Raw genomic sequence first — 16,872 nt, 5'->3', positions numbered from 1 at the left:
TGAGGGATGACAGGCGAGTCGGGCTTCTTCTTGCGGTGTCTTTGCACTATTGGGGTATACGGAGACTTAATAGCACGTGCACGCCGTCTGATGTGTGAACTCTGTCGTGCAAGAAAAACCCGACGTAAAGCATCCACCTTATCGGTCCGCTAAATAATTAAATACAAATATCAGTAAATAAACAGACATGATATTTAAACAGTGAAAACAAAGACAAATATATTTCAAACTTTCAACCAAAAGACAAAACAAAGACAAATACTAACTTCACAGTGTTAAAGAATACACAGTTTAGCAGAATTGGCAGCAACCGAATAAATTTACTTCAACCAAAAGACAAAACAAAAAGACAAATACTAACTTCACAGTGTTAATAAATAGTTTAGCAGTATTGGCAGCAACCGAATAAATTTACTAAGCAATCTAAGTGAAATGGTTAATTTAAGTGAAATTACGAGTAAATTTATCATCAAGTTAAATATAGAAAATCTTAAATTTACCTCGTTGCGTAGACTATGAACCTCATTCTACAACGATACTACCATCTCACATAGAGCGGCAACCTCACCACGTAAAGTAGACACCTCCACATGCCATGCCCATCGTTATCGAGTAGAGTACCGATCTCCTCACGCAAGGCATTGACCTCATCACGTAACTCCCTTGACTCATCCCGTAGAGGTGGAGAACAGGGAGATAGAAGTCGTGGCATCTTTGCCGGTCGCCTACCATGAGGTGATGGTGGAAAGAGGCTCGATGATGTGACGGGATAGGTGATGGCTCTCGTTGTAGAGGTGTATAGTCGGTCGATCAGGTGATGGCTCTGGTGTGTGATGGCTCTCGAAGTGGAAAGTGGAGGCTGCTCATCATTCGTGCCATCAAGAAAACGCTGACTAGCTTGCCACCAATCAGTGGCAAGCTCAGCCTCCGTGGGTGTCAGTCTAATTAATGGAATGTTGGCCTCCTAAAAATATAAAAACTCAAACAAAGTTAAACGTCTACTATTAATAACTTGTTTATATGATAGTATTTGTGTTAACTTACATTATTTATGTCGCATATGGTATTAAGTCTTCCCAATCCAACAGACGTTTCCTCTTCCAGGAAATAGCCCTGGGAATATCATTTGAAGTTTTTATTGTATATGTCTTCATGGCGGGAAAGACGTCGAATATCCAAATCTACAAACAATATAATAACAAACATTAGTAATTGTTAAATAATTAATTATAATTTTGAAAACATTATATAGAAATTCTTACCTTAAAGGCCCAAACAAAGCCTGACAAAGTATTTCGACCCATCCCCCGCAAACTTTTGCGGTCATCAAAGGCAGACGACAACTTAGTCCAGGTAGCTTTCCATATATACGAACCCCACGGAAATAGATTCCATGCATTTAGGTCCTCTACCAATAATATTAGCTCATGAGGAATAGGTTGTCTGGCCTCTCTGCCTAAAAAGCAGGCATACAAAAGTAGTAGAAGGCATACTCGGACAACATCGACGTCATTCATCCGAGTAAAACCATCTTTCTTATTAAACAATTTCTTCATGTCGTCGACGTGTAAGTTCGGCTTCTCTATTGACTCATCAGGAAAAACCCTGGATAACCATGATGGGCGGGTGATATGACGAGTGTACCGGCCTACATCATCTTGTCCGAATCGTAGACCCAGTGATTAAGCAGAACTCCTTCCGCCCAAAACAAGTATACGCCGGTGGAAAATGAAACCATATCTCTTCCTCACCATGTTGTATACTGTCGGGTAGATCGCTAGTCATGGTCTGAAGCCACAAATGGGTCAAATTAGCATCTCCACCGGATGCTGTACTCTCAGCCATGGCCCGAAGCAGGTTTCTTCAAACAATTTTCTTTGTGCATGTGAAAGCTTCGAAGCAATTGTAGTGGCTAGGCTAACTTTATTCCTTAATGTCAATGAAGCCAAAAAAAAATTCTACAAAAACAATAAACATACCAAGTTAGATATACCAAAAACTACATTGTCAAGATATACCAAAAACAATAAACATAAATAGTAGTTTATTCTTGAAACTAAAATTTGCAACACTGTTGTCTTTTGGTTGAAATGAAAATCACAACGAGATAATGAGAATCGCAACGCGGAAATGACTATCGCAACGAGAGAATCGCAACGCGAAATGACTATCGCGACGAGAGAATCGCAACGCGAAATGAAAATCACAACGCGAAATGAAAATCGCAACGCGAAATGAAAATCGCAATGCGATTTTGGTTTCGCGTTGCGATATATTATGAAATTACCAGTAAACTTATCATCAATCTCAATATGAAAAACCTAAAATAATGCAAAAATTTCAAATAAAAAAAAACTAACCTCGGAGGTTGATTTTCCATTTCTGAATGATTGTGAGGGATTTTTGACTGTGAATGGTTGTGAGGATTTCGCCGGCGATGGGACGGAAATCTTCGGATATGGGGACGGATTTCGCCGTAGAGATGAGAGATGGAGATGGGACTGAGTGTTGTGATTTTGGGTTTGAGGTTAGAGTTACGATTACTGTGGACGGTTCAGTTTCCGATTTAGTAAGAAAAAATTCGTGTTTGGAATTGAAAAAAAAATACGCGTTAATACGAATGGCGCTATGTAAATCGCGTTGCGAAAGTCAGTATCTCGTTGCGATTTTGTATTATCGCATTGCGATAGTAAGTATCGCATTGCGATAGTCAGTATCGCATTGCGATTTCCCAATTCGCGTTGCGATTTACTTATTCGCATTGCGAATTGGGAAAATCGCAACGACACTGTAGACCATCGCAACGCGATTTCCTATCGCACGCGATTTCCAACTATCGCAACGCGAAATGCAACGCGAATTGCGATAATGGAGATCGCATTGCGAATTAGCGATCGCATTGCGATTTTGTTGGTCATTTTGGCAAATCCGGAAAAAGTTGGTTAAAATCGTATATTATAAGCATTTTTGTCACTTAGACGATTTTCTCTAAAAAAATTGTTAAAAACTCTCCGACACTCCCCTCTCCGCTAAGTAGAGAGTTCATTATTTGAACATTTTAAAAAGATTATATGAATTTCATCCGAAGAATGAAAAGAAGAAGGAAAGTTGAATGGGTTTTGTTTTAGGCCAATATTCGTCTGGTTGTCTTGAAAATGGGTTAGTAGTGATTAAATTAATAAATATTAAATTATTGGTAATTAATTTTTAAAATTAAGATCAAATTAAATTTATAATTATATTATTTTTATTAATTAAGTGATTATTTATAATCTTTCATAATTGAAAGACACAGTCAAAAAAATACTTTTAATCAGAAGCCTATCTGTTTAGTTTACCCTAAAGTTCTACATTTGATTCATCTTGGTTTTAACGAAAAAAAAAATAAAATCGGCCTACATAGGAAAATAATCCCATCACTTAATGGATTTGTTGTGGGGTTCAAAAACCCTTGAAGACGAGCATTTTTCCACAGTCGAAAAGCGAACGTATTAGCTGCTCTACCCTCTTCGCTGTATTTCCCTAAATTCCTGCTTCAAAGGTCAGGCTCTTCTTTCTTTAGCTTCTAAATACCAAGCCTCAACGATTAGTGGCAGCATGTGTTATATCTTCTTTGTTATTTGATATGTAATTTGTTATTTGATATGTAACTTAGCATCTGGAATTTTCTTTTCTTTTTTTCCTTTTATTATTTTATCTCATTTTCGGGTTCTTAATTCGAGTTTATTCGCCTATTTATGCATAATTATCCTTCCAATAATGTGGTTATGTTGCTGCATGATGAGATGCTTTTCTTCCTTTTATGAAATGGGTATTTGCTCAATTGTTAAAAATAGTACGGTTCCTAAAGCTCATGCCTTTAGGAATTATTATTTCGGTTTTGTACATTAAGAAACTTAATCTGGGGAGTTTAATTTATGTGATTGTCTGAGAAAGCTATCGTTTTTGTTCACAAAAATGTAAGGATGTGCTTTTGCAGTATGCTGAGACTGGAATTAACCATTTTTTTGTTATGTGTAAAACATTTATAAATTTGGGGATTCTGAGGCTTTTTGATGGCTTTTGGTTGTAATAAGGGCATTGATATGCCTCGTTTGGAATTTTCTTTTATAGTGGTTTAAAATCTTTCAGATGGAAGATGGGTAACTCTATTATTTTGGTTTGGAAACCAATTGGAAAATGGTTGTTATTGGGAGGTGAAATGCGTAGGTTCTTGTGTACTTGGACTAGTCATTTTTCCTAAAGTTTTCATGTCCGGTATTTATGTTGGAAACATATTTTTGACATATATGGATACGATCCTCCAAACATATGAAAAAGATGAAAAGATTTGTATGGGACAATATCGGTTTCCAACACTCCTGAGTCTTGATAACATTGGTAGGTTCTATTAACTGACAGTGGCAGCTTTGCTGATTCTGTTTGTGATTCTATCTCTCTAGTTCACAGATTGTATGATGAAAATGGAACTTTCCAAAGTTTTCATAAACTGATGCTGACATGAATGCATAAAATTTGAATGTGTTGTTGCTAGACATGCGGGAATTTTAAAATGGCAGGCAACCTAAAATCCAACCTCCGAACTGCAAATGGAAATTATTTGCCTTTTAAAACAACCCACGACCTCTTTTATTTTTCATTTTTTTATCTGCTGCTGCTTGTCATAAATCATAGATTTGATCGTCATTTTCCACTGGAATTTCTTGTTATGTTAAAAGAAAAGTTGAATCGGATAAATATAAACTGCTAGCTGTTCAGTCAAGAAATGAATGAAGATAGTTCATTGCTGTATTTCCTCTTCCATTGACGAGTGCAGAAGTGAAGGCTGGGAAAGAAGAAAGGTTGAAGAGGTTGCATACTGCAATTTGCAATGGTTGATATGTGGTGGTCCCTTCTAGGGGCTGCCATTCCGGCTGTTGTTGCGGGACAAGCTTTTAGGATGAAGAAAAAGTACGCTGAAGAACAGAGAATCAAGAGTGCCAGGGGGGAGAAGAGTTCAGATGATATATTGTTTGTGAGAGAGTGTGCACATCAAGAGAATGTTGAAAAAGGTTGGGGCATTTTCAAAGGATCCAATTCCCGATACTTGTGTTACCGTCTGTGGTGTGTCCGAGCTCGATGCTTGCTCTGATGCTTGTGCTCGTACTGTTTGCGTTAACCAACATCAGGTGCCCAACTGGAATGACATTTGCCTACGGAGGTGTCAGAGTGAGTGTCTTAGACTATCTGCTTCTAGTTCCTCTTAATGCACTTCTCTTTAGATTTTGAACAGAAAGGCAAAATATGGAGAACATTTGGATTTAGTTCCAATAACTGCTATTTCACTCGTAATTGTTGGATTTATTTTTTTATCTGAAAAGATTATCTTTGCGCGTGCTTCATATTTTGGTCTCTCTCCGTCCGCCTTTCTCGTCGCATTAATCATCGCGTTGATCTTAGTGAGTGTAGGAACCTATTACCATAACTGAAATTGCTGGCTATGGACATTTGAATTAAACAAATTGGGTTCTCTATTGTTGGACACCATTGTAATCTAATTTTACTTGAGCAAATTTCTCTGTTACTTATTGGTGCAAGGTTGTGTTTAGAGACTCAACCATAAGAAAACCTCATTTGTATCATCCATCATCAATAATAGAAAACATTTACTCTAAAGCTCCTCGTCCTTATTTTTCCCTCACCCTTTTTTCCAAGTCTGCTGAATTATTGATGTAACGCAAACCCTTAAACCCAGAAGATCAAATTTTAATTAAAAAAGAAAATTCTCAAAAACCTTGTAAACCTCAATGCCAAACGAGGTTGAATTCGACTTCTCAGTTCAATCTTAGGGTTTTATTTACATTTTTTCCATCTATTTCTACTTGGGTTATGATCAAAGACTTGTCCGGCAAGTGAAACGTGTATACAATTTAATACCATGAAAACCTTGTACATACTATAAGGTCATCAATTCAGGTTCTGTTTAAAAACTTGTTAACAGACGAATATAAATTTTAAACTAAAGATCATATATTAGCCATGGCAGAAAGCTTAAACAAAATAGTGAATAAAGTTGTACACAATTTGACGCCCAATGCATAACGCTTTCTTGGGGACTGACATTTCAGACCCTTGTGGATATATCTAAAAGGCAATCTAGATTTGTCAATGACATAAAAACTGGCAAACCCATGCTATATTATCAGTGAACTTTCAGGTTCCTTGATGGTTCATAGAAACTGCAGATAAAAAACACTAAACACTGAAAGAATTTCAATCAACAGTTTGACAAATTGTAAATCATGAGAAATAGCGTTGAAGACGCTCGTTTAAGGGCTTCTCATCAAATTGCACCATAACAGTCTCCTCTACAACAAACCAAGCACCATAGGTGGACTGCTCTTTATCAAATGACTTGGAACAACTCTGCAAACAAATATATAACAAGGGTGAATGGAAGGCTTCTTCCACCCAAAAAAAGGAAATAAAAAGTAATATGTGTGTGTGTGTGTGTGTATTGCTCATTTAAAGTAATCAAAGAGTCAACAACTGACCTTGGAACAAGTATGGACAGCCAGCGTTAGCCAATTCCAATTCTCCAGAGAACCTTTATGACAAAGGTCAGCTTCTTCTTGAAGAAAATATATTAATGGGGGCATAAGCTGCAGTTCAAAGTGCCTTGAAGAACCACAAAGCCCGCAATTCCCAGCATTTCCCACCTCTGCTGTAGCCAGAAGAGGTTTCCCGCCAAATGCATATCTGAGAACACAATGATCGGTGATATAATACACCATAATCAGAGACATGAAAGTGTTTATCTTTATTTTTTCACTGTTCTTTTCCCTTCCACATGCAGTGAGAAAAATAATATGCAAAGTAACAGTGCCCATCTCAAATTACTAATACAATCAATGTTATCTCTCTCTGCAATAAAATTATGATTTCTTCCCAGTTTATTCTTTATGCATACTTTCTCTTTTCTTTTCTTTTTTATTTCTCATAAATGTGACCAGGATCCAGTAAGGAAAAAAACTAACAGAATTGTATAGAGTCTAAAGGCTCAAAAGTGGTTTTGATTTCGGAAAATTATAGCAGTGGAAGTATTGGAAGGTGTGTTACAATCCCTTTCTATTGATTTTTAGCTGTTTTCAGAGGAAGTAGGTAGAGATGAGGATCTTTCTTGGATCGTACGAGGGATGGGCTCAAATGTTTTATGTTTCTGAACTAAGGAGGATTGTTGGATGTAAAAGTGTGAGATTGTGTTGATTCAAGAACATAATGTAGTGAATAGTTTAAGATGATTCGCATATGATTATTGATATTGGAGTTGGAGGTTCGGATGGTATCCGACGACAAGACGAGCAATTTGTGACATAAAGGCGGATAGAGTGTTTTCGAAGCTTGCTTGTCTGTTCTTTTATCATGTGGAAGCTCATGTCTTTTGTGTTAGAATTTCGCTTCTATGGATTGAGTCAGCTAATATATTTGGCTTCTATTATAGTTGTTTTGTTTTGTGGTGTCTTTCGGGCCAAGTTTTGGCTTTAAGTCTGGTCAGCCATTTTAGAGGCTGTTGTTGTAGCTAAGTTGGATTAGGCTGAGTTAGTGTTGTTGTATACGGTTGTTTTCGGTTGTTTTGGTGTTCTGTTTATGTTGGGGGTGGCTCTCTGGATGTATCTTGTACTCTCTTATGTTTAATGAAATCTAAAGGCACTCTTTCGTCTTCCGCTGATTAAGGAGCTTCTCTACAAGCATACAAATTACCTGAAACATTGAAGAAATCATGTATAAATTTTAATGAACAATATGCCAATATATACAGCATACAAATTACCTGAAACATTGCTCTGGAGATGCATCCAATTGTTTCTTGAACTTGAGATAAGTTCTGTCAGCATTCAGAGCCTTATCATACTCATAATTTTCAGCTTCCCACGTTTCTCCATGTCCATGATCATCGACATCACCTTCTTTCTCCTTGACTGGAAGTGACAAGTGATTTGAACACACAGAAGCAAAATTCTTTGATGATGACTCCATCTGACTATAAATGTAGAAGCATGGCATTACTGCAACAAGGGAACAAAATGAATCAAGCAGAAGAATTTTTGCACAACAAAACTGGTATACAAAAATGTGAGGAAGAAATTTAGATGGCAATTCAATGCAACTTTTAATCATAATGCAACTCTCCAAGACCCAACAATACAAGAAAACCGAGTTAAAGCTTTACATATGAAACCGAAAGGATAGGAATGCAGTGTTTGAAGACTAGGATGTTACTTTTGACTCCAATGACAATTGTAGAACAAATTGTAGAGTCCAAGCTATCGCATATAAGTATACGTATATAAAGGGAATTGAGATGCAAACATGATAATAAGGGCAACCTCACCTGGAGTATCAGTATCCACCCCTCTTGTTTTTGCAGTTAAAGATGAATGCTTCATAGCACCCTCAGAGTTCCGGTTGTTATTCGTCTTCTTGGGCTCAGAACTCAAGCTAGCAACTTCAGAAAATGCTTTACTCAAGTCCTTCAAATCCACATCTTCATCATCCTCATCACTCAAATTCTCCCACCAGTTAGTTTGTGAAAGAGAAACAGTAGATGAAGCTGCAGGTGGTTTATCCACATTAGCAGAGGAAGATGATTCCTTTGATTCAGTTTCCACTTTCTGAATTCGAAGAGCTCGCCAACTATATGGTTATATTTCATTAAACAAAGCATCCATCTAAGTGGTCATTATTCAGGTAATAAAAGAGAACATAACACTTGAACAATTAAAAGTTTGCATTATGATAGAGAAAGGAACCTGAGAGGAGAGCTACCACAATTTGGTGTCACACAACCAAAAACAAGAAGAAGACGGTCTTCAATGTTCAAAGCTCCACTTGAAACTGGAGCATAAACCTTAACCAGGAATTTAGCAGAAGTAAAATAAATAATTGGATTCCCATGTTAAAGTTGGTTGGCAATAACATGAAAGGGAAAAACATAAACCTGAGCAACAAGACATAGTTTACTCCCACACTGAGTGCAGAGAAGGAGAGTAGGGTTTATGTTGAGAGCCTCTATAGGAAGAGGCCAATCCTGATAAAAGAATAAAGTTAAGACATTGAACTGCCAGAGGACATCAACAACACATATGAAAATGAAAAGAGAAATAGAAAGAGAAAGAGAAGTACAGGGAGTCCACCAATTTTGGTAGTATAATGATCAGAGGGCTCACGGCTATCCTCAGCCCATGGCCCCGGCAAGCCTAGCAAAACACCGCTCATCAAGCCAAGGACGTCAGTAGCGGTGTGAACAAAATTCACATCGCAGAGAAAGTACGAGATTAAACGAGTAGAATCCAAGCCTAAGCTCTTTTTTGCCGCATGGACAATGGACAGACATAACAAAAGCTAGGGCTTTGGTCATTCACTTCAATGATCTGTACGGCTCCCTTTCGGATTTTTTTAATTAATCATTTTATTCTATTTATAGATTGATTAATTCAAATCACATATTACAAAGAGGTAAAAGTGACATTTCTAACTTAGTTTGAGATTACGATTTTGAGCTTTCCTGTCAAATTCGGTTCGGATAAAAATTAAATAATTTATTTTGTTTAAATTCAATTATAAAAAATGCATGAATTGTTATTAAATGATTTTATTGGTTAAATTCAAATTTTTAAAAATATTTAATTTAATTTTCAATATTAAAAAAAATGAATCAGTATTTTCTATAAAAATAACATAAAAAATACGAACTGGGATATTAAACTTTTAATATTATTAATATATTATTTCACTTAATAATTTGTATATACTTCAAATTTTTTTATGTTATCTATCAGTTAAATCTATTGACAGCCAAATCTATTTACTTTGTCAGTGTAAAAATAATCATCATCACCTTAGATCTAATTGTAAATAAATAATTTTTTTTAATATTTTTTTGATAAAAATAAAAACTATAAGTTCTATTTTTTTCCAAATATTTTTCAACTTAATTTTAAAAACATTTTAAATCATTAGTATTATTTGTATGTTCATTTTTAAAAAAAAAAAAATACTAAATACATCCCAAGTCTAACGAGCAAGCCATTGACCTCTATAACCAGCCCCAGCCCCAGCCCCAGCCCCAGCCCCAGCTCCAGCCCCAGCCCCAGCTCCAGCCCCAGCTCCAGCTCAGTGTTTAGGTAATTAGGTCAGCAATTGCCGGAGTTGATTGCATGTATGGGTGTCAATTGGGTCGTTCGAACTAGTTTGAGTTGAATCATTATGTATTTAGATTTAATTCGAGTTTATGATAAATTGAGTTAAATTAGGTATCAAATCGGGTTAATATTGAATTAGTTATTTTTTTTATTTGGGTTAATATTCGAATAATTGGTTTTTAATTTGAGTCAATATCGAATCAGTCAATTTTTGTGTATGGAATATCGAATTAGTTGATTATTTAATTGAATAAATATCATATAAGTCATTTTTAATTCGGGTCAATCTTGAATCTTTGGTCAATTCAAGTTGAGTTGGGTATGAATCTATATATATATATATATATATATATATATATATATGAGTTAGGATTTACTACATAATGTAAAACTTTTTAGTTTTACACAGATTTAGGATCGTTAGATGAGTGAAAGTAGATGATTAAGATTGACTCATTACTTTTTTCTATTGAATATCTTCTCATTTCCTATTGTTAATCTCACCAATCTATTTTCTCTCATCCAACAGTTCTAAATTTGTGTAAAACTAAAAGAGTTTTACATTGTGTAATAAGATCCTATCCCTATATATATATTCTTGTAAAATATGTGTCATTTTACTTGTCAGTCTTATCATTTAGGCTTAATTTTATTTGAATTCAATAATCATTTAGGAATGACAATTTAACTTGAGGTGTTAGATTTTATGACACTTTTCGTATTAGGTATAATTTTTTAGTTATAAATTGTATTAGGTATAATTATAAAATAAGTGCTCAAACTATACCGTTTTTTCCAAATAGGTGTCCAAACTTTATTTTGAATCATACATGTGCCTAACGTTACAAATATTATTATTCTAGGTTCCCGGGATGTAATGAGCATTTAAAAAAATTGTTAAGTGATATATGTCACGCTCTGATAATATTAATTTTTTAAAAAAAGATTAAAAAGATTATATTTATAAAAAACTGAATTTTTCTTAAATTACAAAAAAAAAATCTCAAAACCCTAAAAACTCCTAACCCTGATCAACCATAACCTTTCTTTCTGGCCACGAACACTGTCACCAATGCCATCCTTGCCATCTCTCTGGTCAATCGCCGTCTCCCTTACTATCCTACGCGTCATTGGATCGCTTGGGTATCGCGAATTTGAGTTCGTTGGAGATGTAATTTTAGGTCATGATTTTACCAGTTTCTTCGTCAGAGACGCGATGTTTATGGTCAGGTTTAACTTTTCCTAGGGTGGAAGTTCTGGTAGAGGTCTGAGTGGCGTCAAATGGTGCTGACCGACATGAATTTAGGGATTGAAATTGGAGTTTTCAAAGTTTTGATGGTTTTTTATAAAGTTTTTCAATTTTTAATATATAAATTTATTTTTTATTTTAAATAAAATTTTTAAAATTACCAGAGCGTGATACATGTTACTTAACGATAGAATTTAACAATCGTTACGACCCGGACACCTAAAGTGGTAATGTTTGTAACATTAGGCACCTGGATGATTAAAAAAAGTTTGGGCACTTATTTGAGAAAAGTGATACAGTTTGGACACTTATTTTGTTAGGCTCTATTGATAAACTGAAAACTGCCAAGAGGAGGTAAATTGGCCTTGAAAATATTTGGTGTAGAAGCAATAAAAAATAAAAAATTTAGCACAACGATTTACAATGTTTCAACTTCTCAACCAAATCTCTTTTTCTACCTTGAGCTCTACACTAAGGTTTTTCTAACAAATTCATTAATTTATTCTTTCTTTTTCTTGGACAAAAAGTAACATTTACTATTCTAGTTTTTCTGAGGCTCAACTAAAGCTTTTCCCCTTTTACAAATGATGCTTGGTAAACAAGAATGATAGATGGAGTTGAGTTATAGTCATATCTACAACAAAAAACATCTATTGCACAAGGGATCGATCCTTTTGTGAAAGGGATCGATAATTTTTCTAATAATTTGACTGTTGTAAGAAAAAGATCAACCTATTAGGGAAAAAGATTGATCCTTTTCATAGAGGGATCGATCATTTTCCTTGAGGATCTATCCTTTTATAAAGGGACCGATCTAAAACTTACTTGAATCTAAGGGATTGATCTTTTTTCAAGTGGATCGATCCTTTGGTCAAAGGGATCAATCATTTGAGCAAAATCCTTGAAAACTTGAGTTTAAAACGCGAAAACCATCGAGTAAGTTTTTTATAAAGTTCGACTAAGTTGGAAAACATATTTTTCAAGTTAATTTCGACTTTGAACTATTTTTTGATAAATTTTTGACATATTCAATTAAGTCCAAAATCAATTTTACAATTTATTGTTATAACAAACATTAATTTAAAATCTCCCACTCTTGATATAACAAAACTCTTTGAAAATTTTTTTTGAAAAATACTCCCCATAAAAAATATAATAATTTGTGAATTTGTGAAAGATTTTGACCTCCAAATTAATTTTAAAAAATCATTTTTCATTTTATACTTACTGCTTTCCTTTTTATTATATCAAAAATAATTCAACAATGTTAGTATCATATAACAAAGGTGATTAAGTTAAAACAAAAAAAAATTAAGCACATAATTCAATTGAAAATAAAGCTCCCTTAATAAGACATTTCATGAAAAGTTTTGGCATAAAAACACTTAGGCACTTAAGAAGAATATTGAATTTCAATAAGATGAGAAAACATGTTAGTAACACATGAAATTCAATAAATCTAAGACTATCATACTTTATGCAATAAAAATTCACAATGAATTGCATATGAGTAAAACACTACATAATGTCATGCATTGAATATCTATATCAATTATATCATTTGCTAGTAAGAACACATACATGAACATTTAATTTCATCTGCATTTGCATATCAAAAATGTAAAAATAAATTAGGCACACATATGCAAATAGACAAAAGAAGACATATGCAAACAAGAAGAAAACTTTAAGATTTCTTCCATATGCACCTTTTAAAAACGTAACTAATTGAAAAAGATTTTAAAAACTTATCAAACTTGACATCATAGGTTTAAAGTGATTCCAAATGTTAAAATTATTCAATAAATTAAGGATATTACTTGTTTTGAAAATAGTTTTCAATAGAACACAAATTAAGGTCATGATATTTTGAAGAAATCGTTAAAACATAAAAGTTTAACTTGGTAAAAAATATTATGATGAATCAAAAGTTGATAAAAACATTTAATTTTAAAACATGTCCATCATAATACAATTTCAACATACATGAGATAACAAATGACATGAACAATCATGCTCAAAATCTCATATGAATCAAAAACATCAAAATAGGCAACCGACATACAAAATCAATAAATATTGAGTTTAGAGGTTAGCCATACTCCCTTTTGTGTGACTAGAACATTAAAATATATTGACATTTCACTTCATTGCTCAACACACCTACAAGAGATATTCATTTGGATGTTGGTGCCCAAATTGCTTTGGATCTTTGAGGATTAGTGTCAATGTCTGTCGTTTCCTTAAGAACCCACACTTGTTTAATTTTAAAAAAAGAATTTTTTCTTTATAGGACACATATGTACATTATGACCATGATAATGACAATGTAAGCATTTTGCAATTATTAAGCTAGATGAATTATTTAAAATGATTTACTTTTATTTTGTTAAGCATTTAAGTTTGACTTTTAAATCAAAATTTTGTTTTTCAGACTTTTCAATTTTCACTTTTGAAAGCTCTAAATCATTTTTTAAAATTTTATTTTGATTTTCAAAATCTAATTTTGCTTTCAAAAGAAAATCGTTTTCAACTTTAAAATTTGAAATCGATTTCTTGTATTTAGAATTCATGATCTCAAACTCCAAAAATAATTCATCGTATGCATCTTGTAATTCATTAAAAGAATATGAATTTAATTCATTTGAGTTAAAAGATACCTCTTGCTATTCAAGAGCCATAAAACACACCACCTTTGGATTTGAGAAGAGGTTTCAACTTGATTATTCTTCTTTCTTGTCACCTTGAATTTACTCAAGCTTCTCCCATAGCTTATTGACATTAGAACATGAAGAAACTCCTTCATATATATTGTGACCAAATGCTCAAAGTAAAATGTGCATTGCCATGGCGTTTTGTTGGCATTTCTCTCATTCTTGGTCACTCCACTCCTTCATATTCTTTGTTAGAGAAGAATAACCATTTATAATCATCTACCATGCTCCAAGATCAATGGGTTGAAATCAATTGAAGTATGGAGGCTTGTTGATCAGTTAGGAGTCCATCATGTATAATGAGCCAGAAGTGGAACTCATCTTTTCAGTTGAATAGGAAATAAATAGAGCATAGAGCATTTCTAGGATTTTCACAAATTTGTTAAACCATCGATTGTGACCCACTTTGATACCAATTGATAGGCTCAATCGATCAAATGAAAACCACTAATAGGGGGTGAATTGGCCTTAAAAATCTTTGGTGTTGAAGCAATAAAAGATAGAAAAATTGACACAATGATTTAGAGTGGTTCAACTTCTCAACCAAATCTACATCCACTACCTTAGCTCCACACTAAAGATTTTCTAACAAGTTCACTAATTTGTTGTTTCTTTTTCTAGGACAAAGAGTAACATTTACAACTCTAGTTTTTCTTAGGCTCATCTAAAACCTATCCCCTTTTACAAAGGAAGTTTGGTAAACAATAATGCTTCATGAGGCAGATGTTTATAAAGATTTAAGCTCACAAGAATAAAAACAAATTAAATGATATGCAATTAAGCTCTATACACTTATGTACAAGAGAAAATTGAAGAAAATAAGAATGAAAACTATTTTCTCTTGATCTCTAAGCTTAGGTAGGTGTGGTAACCTTCTTAAAGTGCCATTGACTTGTTTTTATAGTGTGCAATGAGTTACTAGCCGTTGGGGATGAGTTATAACTATTACCTACAACCAAAAACAACATTTATTGCACAAGAGATCGATCATTTTTCAAATAATTTGACTGTTGCAAGAAAGGGATCAATCCGTTAGGGGAAGGGATCGATTCTTTTCATCGAAGGATCGATCATTTTGGTGAAAGGATCAATCCTTTTCGTTGAGTAATCGATCCTTTTGTGAAGGGATTGACCCAAAACTTACTGGAATCCAAGGGATTTATCCTTTAGTCAAAGGGATTAATCCTTCAAGCTAAAAAACCTTTGAAACTTAACTTTAAAGCGCGAAAAAGATTGAGTAAGTTTTTCAAAATGTTTGACTAAGTTAGAAAACATTTAAAACATATTTTTCAGGCTAATTTGGACATTGAATTATTTTTTATAAAATTTTGACAAATTCAATTAAGTCCAAAATCAATTTTACAATTTATTGTTATATCAAAACATTAATTTAACATATTTTATAATTAAGCCATTGTATTATGATTAAAATTTTAAATTATATGTTTAATGTTTAATGTTTAACGTTTATTATAGATACAATATATTTATTTATTTTAAATAATAGAATAATTATATTTAAATGAATATTAATTTAAATAATTTTACAAATGATATGATATCATTGATAAAATTTTAATTTTTTTTTATAGAAAACCGCTAGTTTTATTAAAAATATAAAATATCTAGAATTATAATGAAGATTTACGAGCATAATCATAAACGTAAATTAAATTATAATTATGATATTTTCCTATAACCATTAACAAAAAAACTAGTCACCTAGATCACACAATGCCCGTAAAAAGAAAAGGTTAAAAACATAACCAATGCTCAAATAAAATAAATATACGAACAAATCTGACTGTATCGGCAAATGAACCATAAAAGAATATGAAACTACTGAAAGATCACCGACAAATCGCAAATCAGAGCCAAGTCACGTGAGAAAACTATCCACAACCACAAAACGCATATTCAAATCAATCCGAGGGTCCAAAGTAGGGAAGATCAGTAGGATAACAAATAAGCGTCATCTTGATAAGTCGTGGCGATGTCAAATCCAACCCTGTGAAAAAAGATAAACAAAAAAAATGGGAAAATGTAAGCTACCAAAAGGCAGAAAAAAAAATGTGTCACAAAGACAGAGATAAACATGCCATAAAGGCAGATAACATGTCACAAAGACATAATTATTCTTATTAAAAACTAAAAAACAAAGAAAATAGATAACCGATGGGCGGCAACCAGCATCAAAACCGGTGTCGCCGTTGGTTAAACAAAATTAAAGAAGAAAAAATTGGATTGATCAATAAAATTGACACAAGTTGTAAAGAAGAAAGAGAGAGAGGATGAGGAAGAAAGCGACTAGGGTTTTTTTTACATAAATTGATAATATTTTAATTTTATATTAGAATTAAAATAAATATTTTATATTAAAAAATAAACTCTTTTTATTGATAGTAATTACTTTTTTCATATATAAAAGAATTAAAATGATTTAGAAATTAATCTAACGGCTTTGAAGGTTATTTAATTGGTTCAAAATATAATATTAAATTGATAGGCCATGATTTAATTTAAATGATTTGCACGAATAAAATTACTTTAGTGGTTAAAGTAAATATTGTTATTTTTAGAGGTCACAAGTTCAAGCACTAGCAACTGCAACATAGTGATATTGAACATTCATTGTCAAAAAAATGGTTTAAAAATGAGTTTAATAATTTTATATCATTATTTAATTGAATTCAAAAATGAAATATTAAACTAATAATCATTATTTGAA

The 16,872-nt window shown here is 33.1% G+C and overlaps 2 protein-coding genes across 2 annotated transcripts; one reads left to right on the top strand and one right to left on the bottom strand.

The window, feature by feature from the left end:
* Positions 1-3,427: 3,427 nt before the first annotated feature.
* Positions 3,428-5,322, top strand: LOC120174407 (uncharacterized protein At5g64816-like). Its single transcript, XM_039181269.1, is given in 4 exon segments — positions 3,428-3,540; positions 4,807-5,006; positions 5,009-5,029; positions 5,032-5,322. Coding segments are annotated over 3 exon segments (372 nt in total). The 5' UTR covers positions 3,428-3,540; positions 4,807-4,870; the 3' UTR covers positions 5,247-5,322.
* A 759-nt stretch (positions 5,323-6,081) lies between these two features.
* Positions 6,082-9,405, bottom strand: LOC120174396 (programmed cell death protein 2-like). Its single transcript, XM_039181259.1, has 7 exons — positions 9,163-9,405; positions 8,978-9,067; positions 8,790-8,887; positions 8,372-8,673; positions 7,811-8,045; positions 6,534-6,738; positions 6,082-6,405 (listed from the first exon to the last, which is right to left on the bottom strand). Exons 1-7 carry the CDS (start codon positions 9,253-9,255, stop codon positions 6,280-6,282), a joined length of 1,149 nt encoding a protein of 382 aa, XP_039037190.1. The 5' UTR covers positions 9,256-9,405; the 3' UTR covers positions 6,082-6,279.
* Positions 9,406-16,872: the final 7,467 nt, after the last annotated feature.

Source organism: Hibiscus syriacus, unplaced genomic scaffold (genome assembly GCF_006381635.1).
Source record: "Hibiscus syriacus cultivar Baekdansim isolate YM2019G1 unplaced genomic scaffold, ASM638163v2 tig00112079_pilon, whole genome shotgun sequence".
NCBI classification, from domain to species: domain Eukaryota; kingdom Viridiplantae; phylum Streptophyta; class Magnoliopsida; order Malvales; family Malvaceae; genus Hibiscus; species Hibiscus syriacus.
This window is presented reverse-complemented; position numbering and strand designations above follow the sequence as displayed.